The 18,886-nt window shown below is 54.6% G+C and overlaps 2 protein-coding genes across 2 annotated transcripts; one reads left to right on the top strand and one right to left on the bottom strand.

Moving 5' to 3' along the window:
- Positions 1–1,543: 1,543 nt before the first annotated feature.
- Positions 1,544–15,214, top strand: SUV39H1 (suppressor of variegation 3-9 homolog 1). The gene is made up of 6 exons (XM_027608504.2): positions 1,544–1,699; positions 3,761–3,906; positions 5,216–5,878; positions 12,261–12,407; positions 12,490–12,619; positions 13,357–15,214. Exons 1-6 carry the CDS (start codon positions 1,681–1,683, stop codon positions 13,488–13,490), a joined length of 1,239 nt encoding a protein of 412 aa, XP_027464305.1. The 5' UTR covers positions 1,544–1,680; the 3' UTR covers positions 13,491–15,214.
- LOC113930897 (60S ribosomal protein L36a-like) lies at positions 7,286–12,158 on the bottom strand. The gene has a single exon (XM_027608505.1). The coding sequence runs from the start codon at positions 7,655–7,657 to the stop codon at positions 7,337–7,339; it is 321 nt and encodes a 106-aa protein (XP_027464306.1). The 5' UTR covers positions 7,658–12,158; the 3' UTR covers positions 7,286–7,336.
- Positions 15,215–18,886: the final 3,672 nt, after the last annotated feature.

Here is an 18,886-nt window from a genome sequence, read left to right as displayed (position 1 = left end):
TCAGACTGACTGGCCATTTCTCCCAACTAGCTCACAGCTAGACTGGCAGGCCGACCGAACGACCATTTGCTTAACCGTATAATCATTTGGTTGCCTACATAACTCACGGACCCACAGGGAGAAGGGCAGTTTGAGGAATGGACAGTGCAATTTCCTGATGCTGTGAGGTACTGAATATCTAATGAAATTATGCCAGCCTAGGACCGGCTGCGGCTGGTGGTCCGAGAGCGTAGAAGACAGGCAGCCTCCTGAGGGACTGACAGGCTGGCTGACTGATGGCCCGTGCGAGCTGTTGCTGCCCGCCTGGGAGGCGGGATGTTGTGAATGGCTGACTATTGCAGGGAGTCACGTCTGGCCCGAGGGAGTGTGTCTGGATGTGACGCCATGGTCTGATGGTGCGTAAAGGAGGGCTACCCTGAGGGGATTTCGGGCTGACTGATGGCCAGATCTGTCACTGCCTGATAAGCAACTGTATCTGGTGAGGGACTCTCCACCCAGACCGTGTGGCCCGTCAGATGCTGAGAATGGCTGCCTGGCGGGTTGACAATACGATGAAGGGCAGTGAACGAGTCACAGGCCAGCTGACCCATCGAAATATCAGTGTAGCCACCTGACTGGATGGCCGTACCAGGTTGGAACCACAGCGGCCCTGAGGGCCCCCCTGGGTCAGAGGAGACTGACTGGATGACTGACCAATGGTGGGCATGCCTCCCCTGAGAAGTGACAGACCGCTGACCCACTGTCAGGTGGTGTGGAGGCTTCAGTTGCTGTGACTCTTTGCTTTGAGGGAGTAACTGCCTGATCAGGGCATGAATGAGGGGTCACCCGAGGGAATTAAAGATCGACCAACTAACAGTGGATAGAATGTCTGCCCGAGAGAGCGACATTAGATGCTGACAATGACAGCCTGTCCTGACCTAATCATGGCCCGCTTGAGGCCACGGCTGGTGGTTGTGAGACGGTTTCCCCTGGGGCTTTCGGAGCTGCCCCCGGAGCAAGAGTACCATGGAGAGACGGGCTGCTTGACTGGCTGTGTGAAAAAGGGGCCGTCGGAGGCAATGACAGGCTGGCTAACAGTGTAGTTGTTAGCGCCGTCTGTCTGCCTTGAGAGACTCGCAGCTGGCCCGAGGGTCGAATGGGTGCCGCTGTTGACTGGCAGACAGTGTGAATGGGGGGGGAGCGGGGTCTGACTAAACAGTCGTCTGTGGTGATGGACCCGTTGTCTGATTTGAGTCTGGGGGCCGGCTGAGCAGCTGTACGTGGCGACAGTCCCATCTTGGGAGTCACGGTCGGCTTGGGGTTAAAATGTGGTGACGACTGACTGACGGTGGTAACTGGGGGTCTGACAGGACGGAGAATCCTCCGTGCGGTCGGCTGACAACGTGATTGGCTGACAGCGTGACAGACAGACCGGCGTACGGGCAGGGCCTCCCGCAACCTTAGTTGCCGCCGCCGCCGCCGCCGCCGCCCAGACGCACTCTGGGAAAGCGCTGGCGAGCACCCGCCTTCGGGACCGAGCGGGGTGGCGGGGAGGGGTCCGGTCACGGCTCGCCGGTTGGTCCGCGCGGGCGCTGCTCCCGGCGCCGCGCGGCCAATAGGCTGCGCGTTCTCGGCCACGCCCGCGCGAGCTCTCTTCTCGCGAGGCCGGTTAGGCCCGAATGTCGTTAGCCGTGGGGAAAGATGGCGGAAAATTTAAAAGGTGAAGCAGTGGCGGCGGCGGCGCGGGCCTGCTGGCCGGGCCGGGTGGGCTGGAGGGGTGGCGTTGCGGGCTCGGGGCCCCGGCGTCCGAGGCCACGGAGCCGGGAGCCGGAAGCCTGGCGCGGAAAGGATGGGGCTCAGGGAGCCCGGGCCTGGCGCGCGGGGCTGGGCGGGGCTGAGGGGAGGGGGCGCGTGCCTCGGAACGCGGCGGGCGCGGGGCTAAGTGGGGACGCGGGAGGGGGGCGCGCGCCTCTGATCGCGACCAGTCGGCGCGCGCACGCGCGGGGGCTTGTCGGGGAGGCCGCGCCCGCGCGCGGGAAAATCGGCCGCCGGTGACCGTTACCCGGTTGGTGTCCACGCGAGACGCCGGAAGGGGAGGGAAGGGAAGGGGACGGACCTCTTTTCAGAGTGGGGGGACAGAGGACTCTTCAGGGTGAGGGTACCTCCTTTCCGCGTGATGGGGAAAGGGTTTGCTGTAGAGAAGACTCCCCCGGGAAGAGGGGAAAGGGGCTTCTCTAACAGGAGAGCTGGACTCCCTCGTGTGCAGGGGAAGAGGGGGTGACTTTTCCAGTATGTTGGGGAGGGTGGGCTCCTCTGGGTGAGAAAAGCTGCGGGGAGGATGGGCTCCACAGTGTGAGGGGGACCTCTGAGGGGTAGGAATCCACCTGTGGTCAGTGCGGAGCCAGCAGCTGGAGAGGTTAGTTGGGACCACTTTAGTGGGTTTCGAATGCAAGTTAAGGGGTTTGAAAGGGAGAGGCATCATAGGGAGAGGAAAGCGTGGGCACAGGGCTGAGTCTCCACTAGGCCTGCCTAAGTGGAGGGGGGGTTGTGCACACGAAATAATTCTGCAAAGCTCTTGTACGTTTTCAGGTTGACGTCTAGAGTATTTCATTATGAGTTCAAATGTTTGATTTTTGTAATGGGAGGTAGGAAATACTAAAGATAGGATGAGGACCGACTGCATTTGGAATAAGTGTTCTATGGAATGATTTGATAAAATGGCTTCTAAAGCACATTGTGCCTTGAATCAGAATTTTTTAAAAAAAATCCGCATCTTGAAAATTTCTGATAGCCCCAGAAACATTCCAGGTATATTTAAAAGAATCGTCATTAATCTGTGCTGTTTTGCCGGTTCCTGAATTCAGAGCATACTCCTTTGGGTGGGCTTTACTCTTCACAGAAATGTAGATGAGACAGCCAAAATGCAGTGTGAAAAAATATACCTTGCAGGTTTAAGGGACCCAGGCTAATCATTCAAGGAAGCTTCCTGAAATCTAACACCATTCCACAATCTCTTCTTCCTAATTCTGAAATCTAAAAAGCTCTGAAAACTTAAGTTTGGCACCATTCAGTGGCAAAACTAGATTATAAGGCGGGACTATCTTGCCTCTATTTCTCCTATTTAATGTAAAAGTTCAGATTTTTGCTGCAGAATTATTAATGTGTTTGATTATGGCTTGATACCCCTGACCACACTGGGGGTGTTACAGTGTCGGGGGCACACCTAGAACTATACTTGTAAAAATTAAAAAAAAAAAAATCTGAATTCCTAAACACAACTAGCCCCAGGAGTTTCAGATAAGGGATTCCGGACCAGTCTTTCCAGTTAAGCCTTTGTTTGGTGCCTACAGGTTGTAATGCTGTCCCCACCAGTTCCCCTGGGGCAATGCACCTTACTGAGATGGGGGGGGGTTGTTCTCTTTATTTTGCAAAGTGGGGAGAGGGACGATTAGGTCCTGAACCCTAGGCAGGTTTGCGGGCAGTTTTAGGAATAGTATGGAGGGAGTTCGAAGCTTCTGGGAATAGATTCCTTTAGGATAATCCATCCAGCAGATCCCACTTTGAGGTCTACTGCTCCAGGGGTAGCCTTGGAATGAGCCCTGGGGTTGAAGAAGTGGCACATTTTCGTCGTAGAAGGGTCTCAGCATTGGGAAGGCCTGTGGATTAAATCTCACTGACTCTGAGGCAGCCCTTTGGAAGTCCCAGAGAGGATTTGGGGTTCCCTTTGACCCGTGGCTTCGCCAGGATGCCCATTAAGTTCTTTCTGCCCTCCTTGTCCCAGGCTGCAGTGTGTGTTGCAAGTCTTCTTGGAATCAGCTACAGGACCTGTGCCGCCTGGCCAAGCTCTCTTGCCCTGCCCTCGGCATCTCCAAGAGGAATCTCTATGACTTTGAAGTCGAGTACCTGTGTGATTACAAGAAGATCCGCGTGAGTCTGGGGTGACCTTGGCCAGGGCAGGGGTGTCTCAAGGAAGATGGCTTAGTAGCCCCTTTGCCCCCACCCCCACTGCCTGCATCTGTTTCCAAAGGGAATTTTCTCCTCTAATCTTAAAAAATTAGGTTTAGTAGGACTTCTTATCATCCCCATTTTGCAGGTGAGGAAACGAGGTGGCTTTCTCAGGGGGGTAGGAGCCAGAATGAGTCCCCAAATAAGTCTCTCTTCCCACCTCCATAGGAATACAAACCAGTTGCAAAGATTGAGGTGCTGAGCCCAGGAAGGGAGCGGGTGATAGCTAGCAGTTATTGAGCACTTTCAGTGTGCTGGGCACTTCCTCTCAGAAACTCATTTAATCCCCCCAGCAACACTGTGAAATGGAAACTGTTACCATTGCCAGAGGAGGCAACAGGATAAAGAGAACATACTAGAACCAGTATGTTCGGGTTCAAATTTTGGCCCTGTAGCCCTGGGATACTTACCCACATTCTCTGTGGTTCATTTTCTTCATCTGTAAAATGGAGATGACTAGTAGTATCTAGCTCATACAGAGTTATGAGGGTTAAATTAGTTAATAAAACATAGAAGTTACTTAGAACAGTACCTGCTACATACCGAATGCTAGAAAAATGTCAGCTTTTTTTTCTTACTTATAGATGAGGAAACTGAGGGTCAGCAAAGTTAAGTAACTTGCCATAGGCCACCTGGTCAAGGAGCTGCAGGTTCAGAATTTGTACACAGTGTGTCTGCCTGTAGAATCTGTGGTTAAATAGCTGCTCTGTGCAAGAAAATATCCCTCTGTCCGCTGATTGGAGAACAGACTATGGGGGCAAAGGTGGGACTGGGGAGACTGGTGAGGAGGCCTACTACCCTAATTCAGGCGAGTGATGATGGGGGTGGCGATGACGTTGGTTTGAAGTGGTTGGATTCTGGATGTAGTTTGAAGGTGAGGCTGACAGGATTTGCTGAGGGTGGACGTGGGGACTAAGAAAGTTGTGACTCCCAAGGGTTGGGGCCTGAACAGCTAGAAGGAGGGGGCTGATAAGAGGGAAGATGGGAGGGAGTAGATTAGATTAAAACTTGGAATTTGGACACTAGTAGCGGGGAGTGTGGGATTTGAACCTAGGGATCCTCAGGCTAGAGCCCGTGCTTATGCTTTGTAACCACCGCATAGAGTCATTCCAGAACAAGCGCCGGGAGTGGTTTGGGTCTTAGCCAACCAGCTTTGGGATAGAAGTCCCACAAGGGCTGGGCCAAGGGTATGGCCACTTACGGTGCCCCCGTCCCCTGGTGCCCCCAACAGGAGCAAGAGTATTACCTGGTAAAATGGCGTGGATACCCAGACTCAGAGAGCACCTGGGAGCCCCGGCAGAATCTCAAGTGCGTGCGCATTCTCAAGCAGTTCCACAAGGACTTAGAAAGGGAGCTGCTCCGGCGGCACCACCGGTCAAAGCCCCCCCGGCACCTGGACCCAAGCTTGGCCAACTACCTGGTACAGAAGGCCAAGCAGAGGCGGGCGCTCCGGCGCTGGGAGCAGGAGCTCAATGCCAAGCGCAGCCACCTGGGACGCATCACCGTGGAGAACGAGGTGGACCTGGACGGCCCCCCGCGGGCTTTCGTATACATCAACGAGTACCGTGTGGGTGAGGGCATCACCCTCAACCAGGTGGCGGTGGGCTGTGAGTGCCAGGACTGTCTGTGGGCCCCCGCCGGAGGCTGCTGCCCTGGGGCGTCCCTGCACAAGTTTGCCTACAACGACCAGGGTCAGGTGCGGCTGCGCGCCGGCCTGCCCATCTACGAGTGCAACTCCCGCTGCCGCTGCGGCTATGACTGCCCCAACCGCGTGGTACAGAAGGGCATCCGCTATGACCTCTGCATCTTCCGCACGGACGACGGGCGCGGCTGGGGCGTCCGCACGCTGGAGAAGATCCGCAAGAATAGCTTCGTCATGGAGTACGTGGGAGAGGTAGGGAGCCGGGATCCGATGTGTGTGCGCACGCGCATGGGCGCGCGCGTCCAGCTCGCCTCACTGTGTGCCTGCAACTTCCCTGCTTTTCCTGTCCGGGGAAAGGTGGGGGGCGGTTGGCCTGAGTGTGACAGGGACATCCTGGCAGGGGCGTGCGTTTCAAGCTGGTAGTTGAAAGTGCAGCGAGATACTTCTGGACTGGGTTGCCCTCTTAAGGGTACCTGGCAAAGAGGGAGGCGGGAACTGAAATCCAGGCAGAGTTCCTTTTATCAGGCCATGTGCTCAGCATAGGGTTGCGTCACCTGGAAAGGCTCCACTTCTCATTTCGCAAGGGTTCAGCTTACCACCGAGCGGTGTCTGACCAGGAGGGGAGCGCCTTTTACTACTCGGAACACGAAGGCTCTGGAATAGGACGTAGACATGCCTTACGTTGGCTGCCTCTTCCTCCGGACTTGCAGGACCCCGGGGGCAGGCCAGGTATACAGTTGACCCTGGAACAACATGGTGGGGGGGGGTAGTTAGGGGCACTGACCCCGCGTAGTCAAATCGGCCTGTAACTTCTGACTCCCCAGAAACTTAGCTACTACTAGTAGCCTACTGTTGACCTTACCGACGACATAAACAGTGGATTGATACGTACTTTATATGTTATATGTATTATATAACGTATCGTTACGGTGAAGTCAGCTAGAGAAAAGAAAATGTTAAGTCATGAGGAAGGGAAAACACTTACAGTACTATACTGTATTTATCGAAAAAAACCTGCCTGTAAGTGGGCCCACATAGTTCAAACCTGTGTTGTTCGAGGGTCAGCTGTACTAGGCAGGCTAGCTGCCGTACCTATAACCCCCAAATCTTAGTGGCTTCACACATTAGAAGTCTCTTCGCTCCTGTGTCAGTCCCGCATGGGTATTTGGCTAGTGTCCTTCCATACAGTGGCGTGGCCATCTAGGCTCCTTCCCTCTCGAGCCTTTGCTGTGCCTCAGAGCCGCCCCCTGATCCTCACTCTGCATCGCTGGCAAGTGGGCCGAGAATCGGGGTGGAAGCGGAGGTTGCTCATGGGCCAGGCTAGGACACGGTGCCCATCACCTGTGCCCACACTGACTGGCTAGAGCCGAGTCACTGGCCTCACCTTGGTGCGAGGGAGGCTGGGAAGTGTGACTCAGCCATGCGTCTAGGTGGAGAACAAAAGGAGTGTGTGTGTGAATAACCCGCAAGTGTCTGTAACAGCAAGTGTCATGTTCTAAGGTAGGACGCGGTGTGCATTTGGGGTGGAGCAGTCCTTTTTATGTAGGACCATCTCATGCATTGGGGAACAATTAACATCCCTGGACCTTGACCAGTTAAATCCGTGAGTGTGTTGTCGTGGTGATAACCCCAGATACCTTTGTATTTCTTTTTTTTTTTAACATAACCTCATGATTTTATTGTCTTCGTAATATTAACAAAATATGAAGCTTAGAACTGGATCACTTGGCCCTTTCTCTTCTTATCTCCTCCCAGTTCAAAATGCTTGCGTCTCTTAATAGCCAGCATTCTCTTAGATCTGCAATTGGGCTCAACACATTCAAGCCTCAGCACAATCTTCTTTGTAGTTTTAGCCTTTTTCCGGAAAATCGGCTTAGTCTGCCCGCCATAGCCACTCTGCTTCCTGTCATAACACCGCTTTCCCTGGGCATAAAGAGAATCTTTGCCCTTCTTGTACTGTGTCACTTTGTGGGGCTGGTGCTTGCCACACTTCTTGCAGAAAGTCCGGCGGGTTTTAGGAACGTTCACCATGTTTGCGAGAGCGCTATCGGCACGGAAAGCACCTTTGTATTTCTTAGCAGTCTCTTAGGGGTGTGATATGGTTGGGAAGTGACAGAAATTGGCCTAAGGGACACACACCTGAAGGTGTCCACACTGTAGTAATGACACTGATGGAGAGGAGAGACTCCCAATAATGAACCATAAAGTAGAGAGGGTCATAGCCCCAGGGGGCAGAGATGATGTAGAGGCAGAGCAGTCCACACTTCCGAGGACCCTGACCGTCTAGACGAGAAGTCCACACTCAGATAATCCCGACGGTCTGGTGGAAAAAGTGTCCACACATCAAAGGACCTGCCAGTCTGGAGGAAGGAGTAGGTGGCCATACCCCGGAGGGTTCCCGACAGTCTGGGGCAGGGGTCCTGACAATTTGTGGGAAGAGGTGTCTCCGTCCCAGAGTGACCTGGAGGAAAAGAGCGAGCTCTCCACACTCCACAGGACCCTGGCAGTCCAACTTAGGAAGTGTCTACACCCACACTGTCCTGACAGTCAGGAAAAAGAAACATCTTCACCCCCCGAGGGATCGGGACAGTCTGAAGGAGATCAGGTCTACACCTAAGAGAATTCCGACAGCCTGGAGAGAGTGTCCACACCCCCAGTGTCCTGACACTCTGGGGGAGGTATCCAGACCTCCAAGGGATGCTAACAGTGCAGCAGATGTTAATAGCCTAGAGGGGTGTCACCAGTCTGAAGGAGGACATGTGCACACTCCAGAGCCCCTGACAGTCTGGAGGTGTCCAGCCCCCACGGGAGGCCGCCAGTTCTAGAGGAAGTCCAGGAGAAGGGAGTGTCTCCAGCCTCACTGTACTGACAGTCTTGAGGAAAAGCTCTTTACAGCACAGAGGATCCTGACGGGTGAAGAGGAGGGAGAGTCCCCTGGTCAGGGTGCTGTTCTGGCTCTTTTTCCTTAGTGCCTGTCCTGTCCCATGCTGTAAAAACATTGGCGCTTTCAGGGCTCCTCACCCCGTCCCCGCTCTTCCCGCTCCACACACACTCTCCTTAAGCTATTTCTTGGCCTCCTTCCTGCCACCTTCTGTGACTTCCAGGCCCAGTTCTGACACTCTCAGACCCGTGGGGCCTCCTAATGGCACCATAGGTCCCCAAACGCTGCCAAAGCCAAGCTCCTCTTCATGCATCGCCTGTGAGGAGGCAGCACAGCCAAATGGTCGGGAGCGTGGAGCCGAGCCCCAGCACTCAGCGGCAGGCACTTAATCCTTTTTGTGTCTCAGTTTCCCAGTCTGTAGAATGGGAATGGTAATAGCACCCACATCATTCGCTTGTTACAAGAATTAAATGAGTTATGATGTGTGAAGCACTTGGAAGAAGCACTTGGACAGTAAGTCTTCAATAAATGTTAGCCATTACAGTCTAAAATTCAGAAAATGCAAAATGCTCAGAAAACCCAAAGTCTCTGGTAGCCCATCCTGCTAGGAGACCCCACCAGACCTGATCCGGGCCTGATTTGTAGCCTAGTTATCCCACTTGGGGTGACTATTCATAGATTTCATTGCAGGAGTATTCATTTACTCGGTTACATGGTGCTGTCCCAGACCCTACCTGGTGTCCCATAATCGAGGGCAAGCGCCCCATCTCTGGTCGCCAAGCTGTCCTACAATCTGGACACGACATCTGCCCTCCCACCTCTGCACCAGTGGTCCTTCCACGCGAGCCGCCCGTCCTCTCCTTTGGACCCTTCCACGTTCCATCAGAACATCCACCCTCGCCCAGCGGAGAACAACAGCCTAGCTTATCCAATCTAAGACCTGCATTTGCTTCATATTTTACCAACCCCGAAATGAAGGTGCGTCTCCATTAGTTTAATTAAATGACGGTACGTCATCATTTAATTAGCAGTGTTTCCTTTCTCGGGAAAGGGCACATAAAAATAAGAGCGCGTGTTCGACTGGGCTAGGACTGGTACTCATAACCATTCCTAACAGTGCTCAGTGTCAAGAACAGAAACATCGTTCCCGCCCCTGATCGCGCTGGAGCTTTACAGCAGCCCCCGTCAGGTCGGCGTTACCAGCGTGGTCGTCCCCATTCTACAGAGGCGAGCCGAGGCTCAGAGAGAGATAGTAACGTGCTCAGAGTCACCAAGCTAACAAAGTGGGTAAAAAAAGGCCCAAGTGTCTAAAACTGGTGTGCTTCCAGACCTGGTAGAGGGTTTTTTTGTTTTGTTTTTGTTTTTTTGGCTGAGGCAATAGGCAGAGGGAGAGAACGTTCAGGATCCCCTATCCAGATGGGGGCAGGGCAGCGGCTGGACTCGGAGTCTTCTGGGTGCTGTTCACTGTCAACACCCTTTCCAGGCTGCCAGCTTCTAGCCCATCTGTCTTCCCCAGTCATTCTGGAGAGCTGCTAGGGAGCAGGGACGTGGCCTGCTCTGTTCCCGAATTTTCAGGGTAGACCTGCCCTTACCGAGTGGGACTGGGAAGAAGACTGGAGAAGGAGCCGTTTGTGCCCTGGAGGGCTCACCGTGTGACTCACTCTCGGTGAGACTCGGGAAGCAGGTAGAGGCAGAACAGGCGGGAAGATGGAGACCGGGAGGATGTGGAAAGGGAAAAGCTGGCTCAGACACCACCCGGCAGGCTGGCGAGCCAGCGGAGGCTGCCCTTCAGTCCCAGGCCTTCAGAGAGCTTCGGGGAGGCGGCAGCTTCCGCACGGCGACCGGGGGTCGGGAGGCCCAGGAAGGCAGCAGAGAAGTAACGTCTGTTGCGCCGACTCCACAGGCAGCATGTGTTCTCGGGAGATGGACGGAGACTGACCTTGATGTACTCCTCCTTGGAACACTTCTGTGGCTCCTGTTGTGTCCCTCTGGAGACACTGGTGTCAAAGCCCTTTTGTGACCTGTAGCTTGCTTTAGATGCTGTATTGCTTTTCTCCTGCCCTGGGACCCCGAAGCACTGGGTTTCCTAATCGGCATCTTGCCCGGCGGGTATCCGAGTCCGTCTCTCTTTCACCAGACTGTGACCCCAGAGGGCCAGCGCCAAGCCTGGCTCCTGTTGTCTTCTCCTGACCCACCCAACTGGGACTGCGGTGGGCACCCGGCCTGGTCCCCTGTGTCTCCCCCTGCAGACACGGGCCCCTGAGTGCTGGGACCGGGCACAGGGTAGGCCTCCTAAAAACCCACTAAATCAACAAGTGAACGAACAAGCACACATTTGGAGCGTGGGCGAGCCAGGTTCCTCGGAATGGAGCTGGAGTGCGGGGCAGTGAGCCATGTGGCCCGAGGGGTAGACCTCGGTCTTCTCAAGGTGCTGGTGAGGATTTGGCCGGGAGCAGAGGCCGGAGGTGCTGGTGTAAGAGGCAGGGAGGAGACCGCGAGGACCTCAGCGCGGCCGTCCTGGCCGGAGGAAGTGGAGGATGGTCGTGGGTGGCGTGAGGGTGAGCGAGCCAGGGAGCCGGGGCAGGTCTGGGTTTGCGTCGTGTGGCAGGGCTGGTGGTGGCCAGTGGGTCTCTGACGAAAGGAGAGGGAAGAAGGGGTGTGTGGGGGGCAGAGCATTCGAGTTGCCTCGAGGACCACCGCAGGACAGAGGAGAGGTCACTGGGCTGGGCAGCGGAGTGAAAATAAAGGGTACTTGGGCGTTTCTGCTTTGCGCTGTGTGGGCGCTTGTCTCTCGAGGGGTGGGCAGAGGTAGCAGGAAGCCCAGGAGTGGAGAAGATCTGCCCTGGGCTGGAGGCAGCCCTCGGCTGAGGAGGGGGCAGTCTTGGTTCCCAGGGGACCCTCTCCCAGAGTAGGGCATGGTTGGCTCTGCGGGGGGATTACCAGAGGGCTGTGGTGGTTGGCCCCGGGGGGGGGGAAGAGGCGGGGGACCCAGCCGGGCAGGAGGAGAGGTCTGCTGCTATCGTAGAACCCCAGCCGCTGGCACCGGGTGGCACCAGGGCCGAGGGAGAGCGCTCAGCTGTGCTCTTGCCTCCTTTCTTTCACCCTCTGAGATTTTGGCCCTAGCTTTGTTCTTGCCGTCTCAGACTCCACAAGGGTCTTGAGCTCTCTTGGACCAGGGTCTTTCATACCAAGTCTCTGCCCGCAGCTCACTTGTCTGAGTCTCTCTCCCCTTCATCCCGTCCCCCCCCCACCCCCGGTCCCACCGGTCCAGGCCGCTTTCTCCTCTCCGTGCCCCCGTGCCCTCGTGTCTGTGCCGCCTCGGGCCCCCTTGCAGCCTCTCCGTCCCCCAAACACCCACCGCTCTCTGTGAGCCCTGGGTCCTTTTCTGGCCCTTGAGCTCCTCGCCGTGTCTCACTGCGGGTCTCTCTCTTTCTCTCTCACTGCTGGACCTTGTGGCCGGCTTCCGGGTACCAGTGAGAGACACCATGCCCTCCAGAGGCCTGAGGAGGGATGGGTGGCGGGCAGCTGAGGCCCAGCCCCCTTCTCAGGGTGCTGACAGACCCTCTGCATTGCAGTCCCCCATGTGTCCATACCCGCTAGCCCTGCTGAGCCAGCCCCAGCTCTGCTCATTTGTTCTCCCGGCCCAGGGGAGGAGGGCGGGCGGGCGGGGGGAGGGGGGGCGGTGTCAGGAGCTCTGCTGATTTTCCTGAGCCTTCTTGGCCGTTCTCCCCTCTCTCATGGCCCTTTCCCCAGATCATTACCTCAGAGGAGGCGGAGCGGCGGGGCCAGATCTACGACCGCCAGGGCGCCACCTACCTCTTCGACCTGGACTACGTGGAGGACGTGTACACCGTGGATGCCGCCTATTATGGCAACATCTCCCATTTTGTCAACCACAGTGTGGGTACCCTGCAGGCGGGCGGGGGTCGGGAGGAGCAGGCTGGGGCCCCTCCTCACCCTCCCGCTGTTCTTTTTCGCCTAGTGTGACCCCAACCTCCAGGTGTACAACGTCTTCATAGACAACCTTGATGAGCGACTGCCCCGCATCGCTTTCTTTGCCACAAGAACCATCCGGGCAGGCGAGGAGCTCACCTTTGATTACAACATGCAAGGTGGGGGTGGCGCAAGGGACCGGGGGCAGGGGCACACAGTGACATGGGACACGAAGACCCCCTCCCTGAGGAGCTTTAAGAGGCCCTTCCTGACTCTTAGTGTCCCATCTGGACTCCTGGACCTCTGCCTACCTCTTGGGGGTCCCCTCATTTCCAACCCCTGAACCCCACCCCTGAGATACTCCTACAGACTTCTCCCAAGACTCCTGGCGGGGGGAGGATGTTTGGCTTAAGAGTTAAGACACTCCTCCCAATTCATCTGAATTTCCCCAGTGCCCCCAATCCTCCCCACTCCTAACCCCCTTGGCCTGGCTCATTCCAAGTGTCCAGACACTCTTGTGGCCTCCAACGAGTCCCCTTCTTGACAGACTAACCACCTCTGAGACACTCAAGGTGGGGATCCTTGACAGGAGAGTTCAAGTGCCCCTCTGGATGTGTAGGTGACCATTCCTGACTTCTGATTTGGCCCTTCCCCTGACAGCACCCTGCCTCTCTCCAAAACCCCCGACTCCTGGCCATCTTTCCAACACCTGAACATCCCTCCAGTGCTGAGCCCTGGCCCTATCTCCAAACCACCGACCCCACAACTCCCTCCTGACCCAAATCCCAGATGTGCTCCTAGCACCCAAAATTCCTGGGTCTCATGGTGAAAAGGGCAGCGGGACACTTCACCTTGGCCTTCTAACAAGTCCCCTCCTCCCCCCCCCCCCCCGCCCTCCCTGGCTGTGAATCCACAGTGGACCCCGTGGACATGGAGAGCACCCGCATGGACTCCAACTTTGGCCTGGCCGGGCTCCCCGGCTCTCCCAAGAAGCGGGTCCGTATTGAATGCAAGTGTGGGACTGAATCCTGCCGCAAATACCTCTTCTAGCCCTTTGAAGTCTGAGGCCAGACTGCCAGTGGGGGCCTAAAGCCGCCCGCTCCACCCACCCACCGCTGCCCTCCTGTTGAGGAATGACTGCCAGGGCCTCCTGCCTCTACCTGCCCCCACCTGCCCTGTGCTTGGGGATGTGGGGTTGCAGTGAGGACTGACCAACTCTAGGAGTCCCCTTTCCCCATCCCAGCCCCATCTGTGGGTTGCACTTACAAACCCCCACCCACCCTCAGAAGTAATTTTTCACCACCAGGACTTTCTGCGGTTGAGATTCATGGCCTATCAAGGAGGTCCAAGGGGTGATCCCAAGCCTGGCCCCAGAACAGAAGGATGTTTATTTTTGCACCTGCTTCTGCCTGGAGCTTGAGGGGTCTGTTGCAGGCCTTCTCCCTACTGCCCCAAGGGTGTGGGGAAGCAGCCCCAGGGCAGGCTGACTTCAGAGCCCTGAGTTCCCAGCCCTCCTGTTTCCCCTGCCACAGAAACTTTGTGCAAGTGAAAGAAAGGGGAATCCCTGGGGCTGGGACTGGTTTCTGCTCCTGTGCCGGCTAGTGTTGGGCCTAAGAGCCAGAGGGTCTCTTCAGGGTTGCGCATCCGAGAAGTGGACACTCCCATGCTGCTGGAAGAGGGGTGGGCGCCCATGGCCCACTGACCAGTGAGGAGGGCAGGCCCGACTTTGCCAGCCCTGATGGTGGGTGGGCTCTCAAGTCGGCCTCCGGAGTGCATATAAGAAGGCAGCCAGGGCTCTTGACAGTGTGGAGGGTGCTGGGAGCCCTGACCTGGGCCGTGACGACTGCTGGGACTTCTTAGAGCTGGAACCAAGACCTAGCTAGGCTGTAGATAAGCACTTAGGACAAAAATGTGCATTGATGAGGTGCCAGGCACTGGGCAGAGCACCTGATCCACGTGGATTGTCTCAGGGAAGCCTTGGAAGCTATGGAGGTGGACCCCAGGAAAGGGTGCACGTGGCAGAAGGCAAAGTACAGGCCAAGAAGGGCAGGAGGGCAGGCCTGGTTTACCCGGGAGGGTATGGTAGGGTGAGAGGGAAGCCTCCACCGCCTGCCAGCCCCAGCCCCCAGGCCCTCTGCACTCACCTTGGGTTCACTGGTCTCAAAGGGACCCGCCCGCCAATAGACACAAGGCAGAGGCTCTGATGGCGGCCTTGCCCCTTGCTTCCCCTGTGAGGTCTTCTCTAGGAAGCCTTCCCTGACTACCTGTGCTCAGAGTGCCCCTATGTGAGACTGTGTGCCCTGCCGCCAGATGCCAGATCTGTGTGTGTGTCTGTGTGTCTGTCTGTGTCCGTGCTCCCTGCCCCCAGACTGACCTTCAGGCATGGACTGAATCTGATTCTCCTCTTGTATATCCCTTGGCCCTACCCAGCCTGGGGTAGGCATCAATAAAACAAATCAGTGACTGAACAAACCAAGGTGTGGGGATTGAACACCTCGTGTAGGTGGGGGTTGGGGGCCCGAGAAGGTGGGTGCTGGGGTGCCCAGGAACGTTCCCCTCAGACCGCGGCCGTCGGCGGTAAGGCAGCTCCCCACAAGGAACCGCTTGCACCATCATCCTAGATTGTGTGACCTAAAATAAGCTTGCTTTTTAAAAGGCACTGAAAGAGCAAACTAAATCCGGGGCACCTGGGTGGCACAGTCGGCTGAGCGTCCGACTCTTGGTTTCAACTCAGGTCGTGATCTTGGGGTCATGAGATGGAGCCCCGTGTCGGGCTCTGTGTTCAGTGCAGAGTCAGCTTGGGGTTCTCTCTCCCTCTGCCCCTCCCTGCTGCTCACTGGCGCACTCTCTCTCTTCCAAATAAATAAATCTTTAAAAAAGAAACCAAATCTATTGCCGTCTAAATGAACAAACTGTTATCACTTGTCATAAACAAAAATAAGAAATACAGTAGAAATACAGAAATATGATATAATTCGAGCTAGACCCTCCCTGCTCTCCGAGGCCGTGAACCCAAAGCCTACCTACTGCAAAAGGAAAAGTCTGTGCATACTGGGGGAAGCTTTCTCCGCAGATCGTTATTGGGTGCCTGTGCGTGCCAAGGTAGAAAGAGAACAGAGATGACATTTCCAGTAAGCTTGTTTTCATCACCCCTCACTTGGGAGTGTGAGCCAGTGCCCTCTGCTTTGCTCAAGAGACCTCATACGCAGTGACACAGATACCTATTTTGAAGACCTCACACACAGGAGACAGAATCCTAATTGGTTCAGAGACATCACAGGGCACCTAGGACACAGGCTTCCAAACAGCTCATAGACCTTATTATACCCGGATATTGACCCTAGCCCTCAGACGGCACGCCCTGGGATACCTATCTCCGAGCAGCTCCGAGATCTCGCACCTGGACACAGACCCCAATTAACTCAGAGGCTGCACTGGAGCTATGGGACAGACTCCCCAAGAGCGCCAAGGCCTTGAACGTCACCTTATACACTGGGATTCAGAGCCCAAACCACATCAGAGAATGAGCTTTCTGGGATAGAGATGCACAAACATCTCACAGATCTTGCAACCTGGGATACTGCTACCCAAGCTATTCGGAGCCTTCACACCCTGATCGTCAACTCCCAAACTGTTTGGAGACCTCATATCCTGGGGCAGACCCCCAAAAGTAGAGATGTGACACCCTGGACACAGACTGCCCACAGACCTCATACTCTGAGCACAGCTCCCTAAATGATTCTGAATCCACATACCTTGGACACAGACCCCCAAACTGCTCAGAGACATCCTGGAAAGGAGAGCACTAAACATCCCAGAGACCTCTCCCTAGAGCAGAGTGCCACAAACAACTCAGAGACTCAAGTCTTAGAAGCAGACTCCGAAAAGCATAGAGATCTCACAGCCCAGAGACAGACCCTGTTCAGAGAATTCCAAGCCTGGGAAACTGATCTATATACACAGCTCAGTGACCCCACACCTTCTGGCACAGACCCCTAAATGGTTCATGGTCAGGACAGCCTAAGAAAAACTACCAAACTTAAGAGACCTCCCACTTTGTAACCCACACACCCAAAGAGCTCAGAGACCTGAAAATCTGATTACAGACCACCCCCCCCACACACACACACAAAGCTTCACAACCAGGGATAAAGCTCCACAATTCCTCAGAGAACTTACAAACTGGAATAAAGATGGACAGACAGTTCAGAGACCCCACACCCTCTTCTCAGACCACCAGACCAACTCGGAGACCTCATGCCTTGAACAATACTAGAGAGCTCCAAAATCACATACACTGGAACACAGGCCTTAAACCAGCTCAGACATCTTGCACCCTTGACACAGATTTCCCCCCAATAGCTCAGAGCCGTCATACACTGAGACATCCCCAAACAACTCAGAGGCCTTCCACTCTGGTTCACAGAAGAGCTCAGAGACCTGAAAACCTGGACACAAATCCTCTACGTAGCTCAGAGACTGCACACCCTGTAAGACCGACCACAAATAACTCAGATCACACATCCTGGATGTAGACTCTAAACAGTTTAGAAACCGCATATCCTAGGCTCACATCACCAAACAGCTCAGAATCTTCAGACTCTCCACAGACCTCCAAATGATTCAGAAATATCTCACCCTGAACTCAGACCCATAAACCATTTATGGAACTCCCACTTTGTACTCCTATCCAGAAAGATTTCAGACCCCTGACACTCATGGACATAGATCACCAAAGAGCCTAGAAACCTCACCTTCTGTTCCAAGTCTGCCACAAACAGAGGAGAGACCCGGTAACTGGGACACAGTCCCACAACAGCTTAGGGATCTCACGTTGTGGACACAGGCTCTCAAATGACCCAGAGAACTTCTAACCCAGGAGGCAGACCCACAAAGAGGTCAGAAACAGCACATCCTGGTGACATCTGCCCACACAGCTCAACACCTCCCGTTATGGGACAGAAACCCTCAGAGAGTTTATTAACCTCTGGAAAGCAGACCCACAAACCGGCCAGACACCTCACACATCAGACATGCCGTGCCAAAATGCTCAGAGTTAACAATCCTTACACCTTAGGGCACAAATGCACCCCCACCCCCAGCTCAGAGACCTAACAGCCTGGACAAAGACCGCCCCCCAAACACCCAAGAGATGTCATTACTAAACAGAACCCCAAACCACTCAGAGGCCTCAAACCCTGGAAACAGACTGCTAATAAGTCCAGGACCTCATACCATGGGAATGAGACTCTCCCAACAGGAGCTACACCTCACCCTTGGAAACACACCCCAACAGTTAGGAATCTCAACACCAAGGGATCCAGAGATCAGAGAGCTCACACTCTCGGTCACAGAGGGTAAAGCACCTCAGAGGCCCCCCAAAGTATAAAGACATCAGTAGAAAGTCCTTAAACTCAAAACAGATCCTGAAACTGCTCCAATAAATCAATCACACCCAAGGACAAAACCCACATCATAGAACTCATTTGCTGGGACATGGGCTCAAAACAGTTAGGAGGGGTTGAGCACAGATACTCAAACACACCTGAGTTCTCATATGAGGGTCACAGACCCCAAACAGCCCCGCCACCTCATACCTGAGAGGAGAGACTGCTAAGTAGTTCAGAGACACCATACTCTGCACAGACCATCACAGAGTTGAGAGATTTCACACACGGAATGAAGACCTCCAAACAGCTCAGAAAACTCACCAGCTGGGCACCCTCCTCCCCCCATGTAAAGCTCAGAGACCAGGACCCTGGAACAAATCCCAAATGAGTCTGATGTATCACACTCTGGGACAGAGACCTCCCAAAAGGAAGAGACTCTGCACCTGAAAATATCCCCCAAACATGTCAAGAAACTCTCAAACCAAAAGAGCGCAGGGACCAGTATTCTGAACACAGGGGCCAAACAGCTCAGAGATCATACAGTGTAGACACAGCTGCCCAAACAGTTCTGTGAACTCACCCCTGGAATGTAGACCAGAAAAAGCTCAGAATCCTCGGATCTAGGATTCAGAAATCCTTCTGAGACTTAGGGTATAGACCTCAAAATATAATTCAGAGGAATATGCTGGATACAGAGCATCAAAGAAATCAGAGACCTCAAATCGTGGGACACATACACCGAAACAGATCAGGGACCTCACATCCTGGACGTACATACAAAACAGATCAGAGAATTTAAATTCTAGGAAATACACACCCCCAACGAACAGACCTCACATCCTGTGACATACTCACAAATAGATCAAAAACCACATGAGCAGAGATAGACACCCACGAGTATTTCAGAGAAATAGCATCCAGGGACATATACCCACAAACAGATCATAGACCTCAATCCCTTGAGACATACGCACATAAAAATATCAGATGCCTTACAGGCTGGGACATATACCCACAAACATTTCTGAGCACTCATATCCTGGGAAATAAACTAAA

The sequence above is a fragment of the Zalophus californianus genome, chromosome X (assembly GCF_009762305.2).
Source record: "Zalophus californianus isolate mZalCal1 chromosome X, mZalCal1.pri.v2, whole genome shotgun sequence".
NCBI lineage: Eukaryota > Metazoa > Chordata > Mammalia > Carnivora > Otariidae > Zalophus > Zalophus californianus.
Note: the sequence above shows the minus strand (reverse complement) of the source record. Positions and strands in the feature narration are given on the sequence as shown.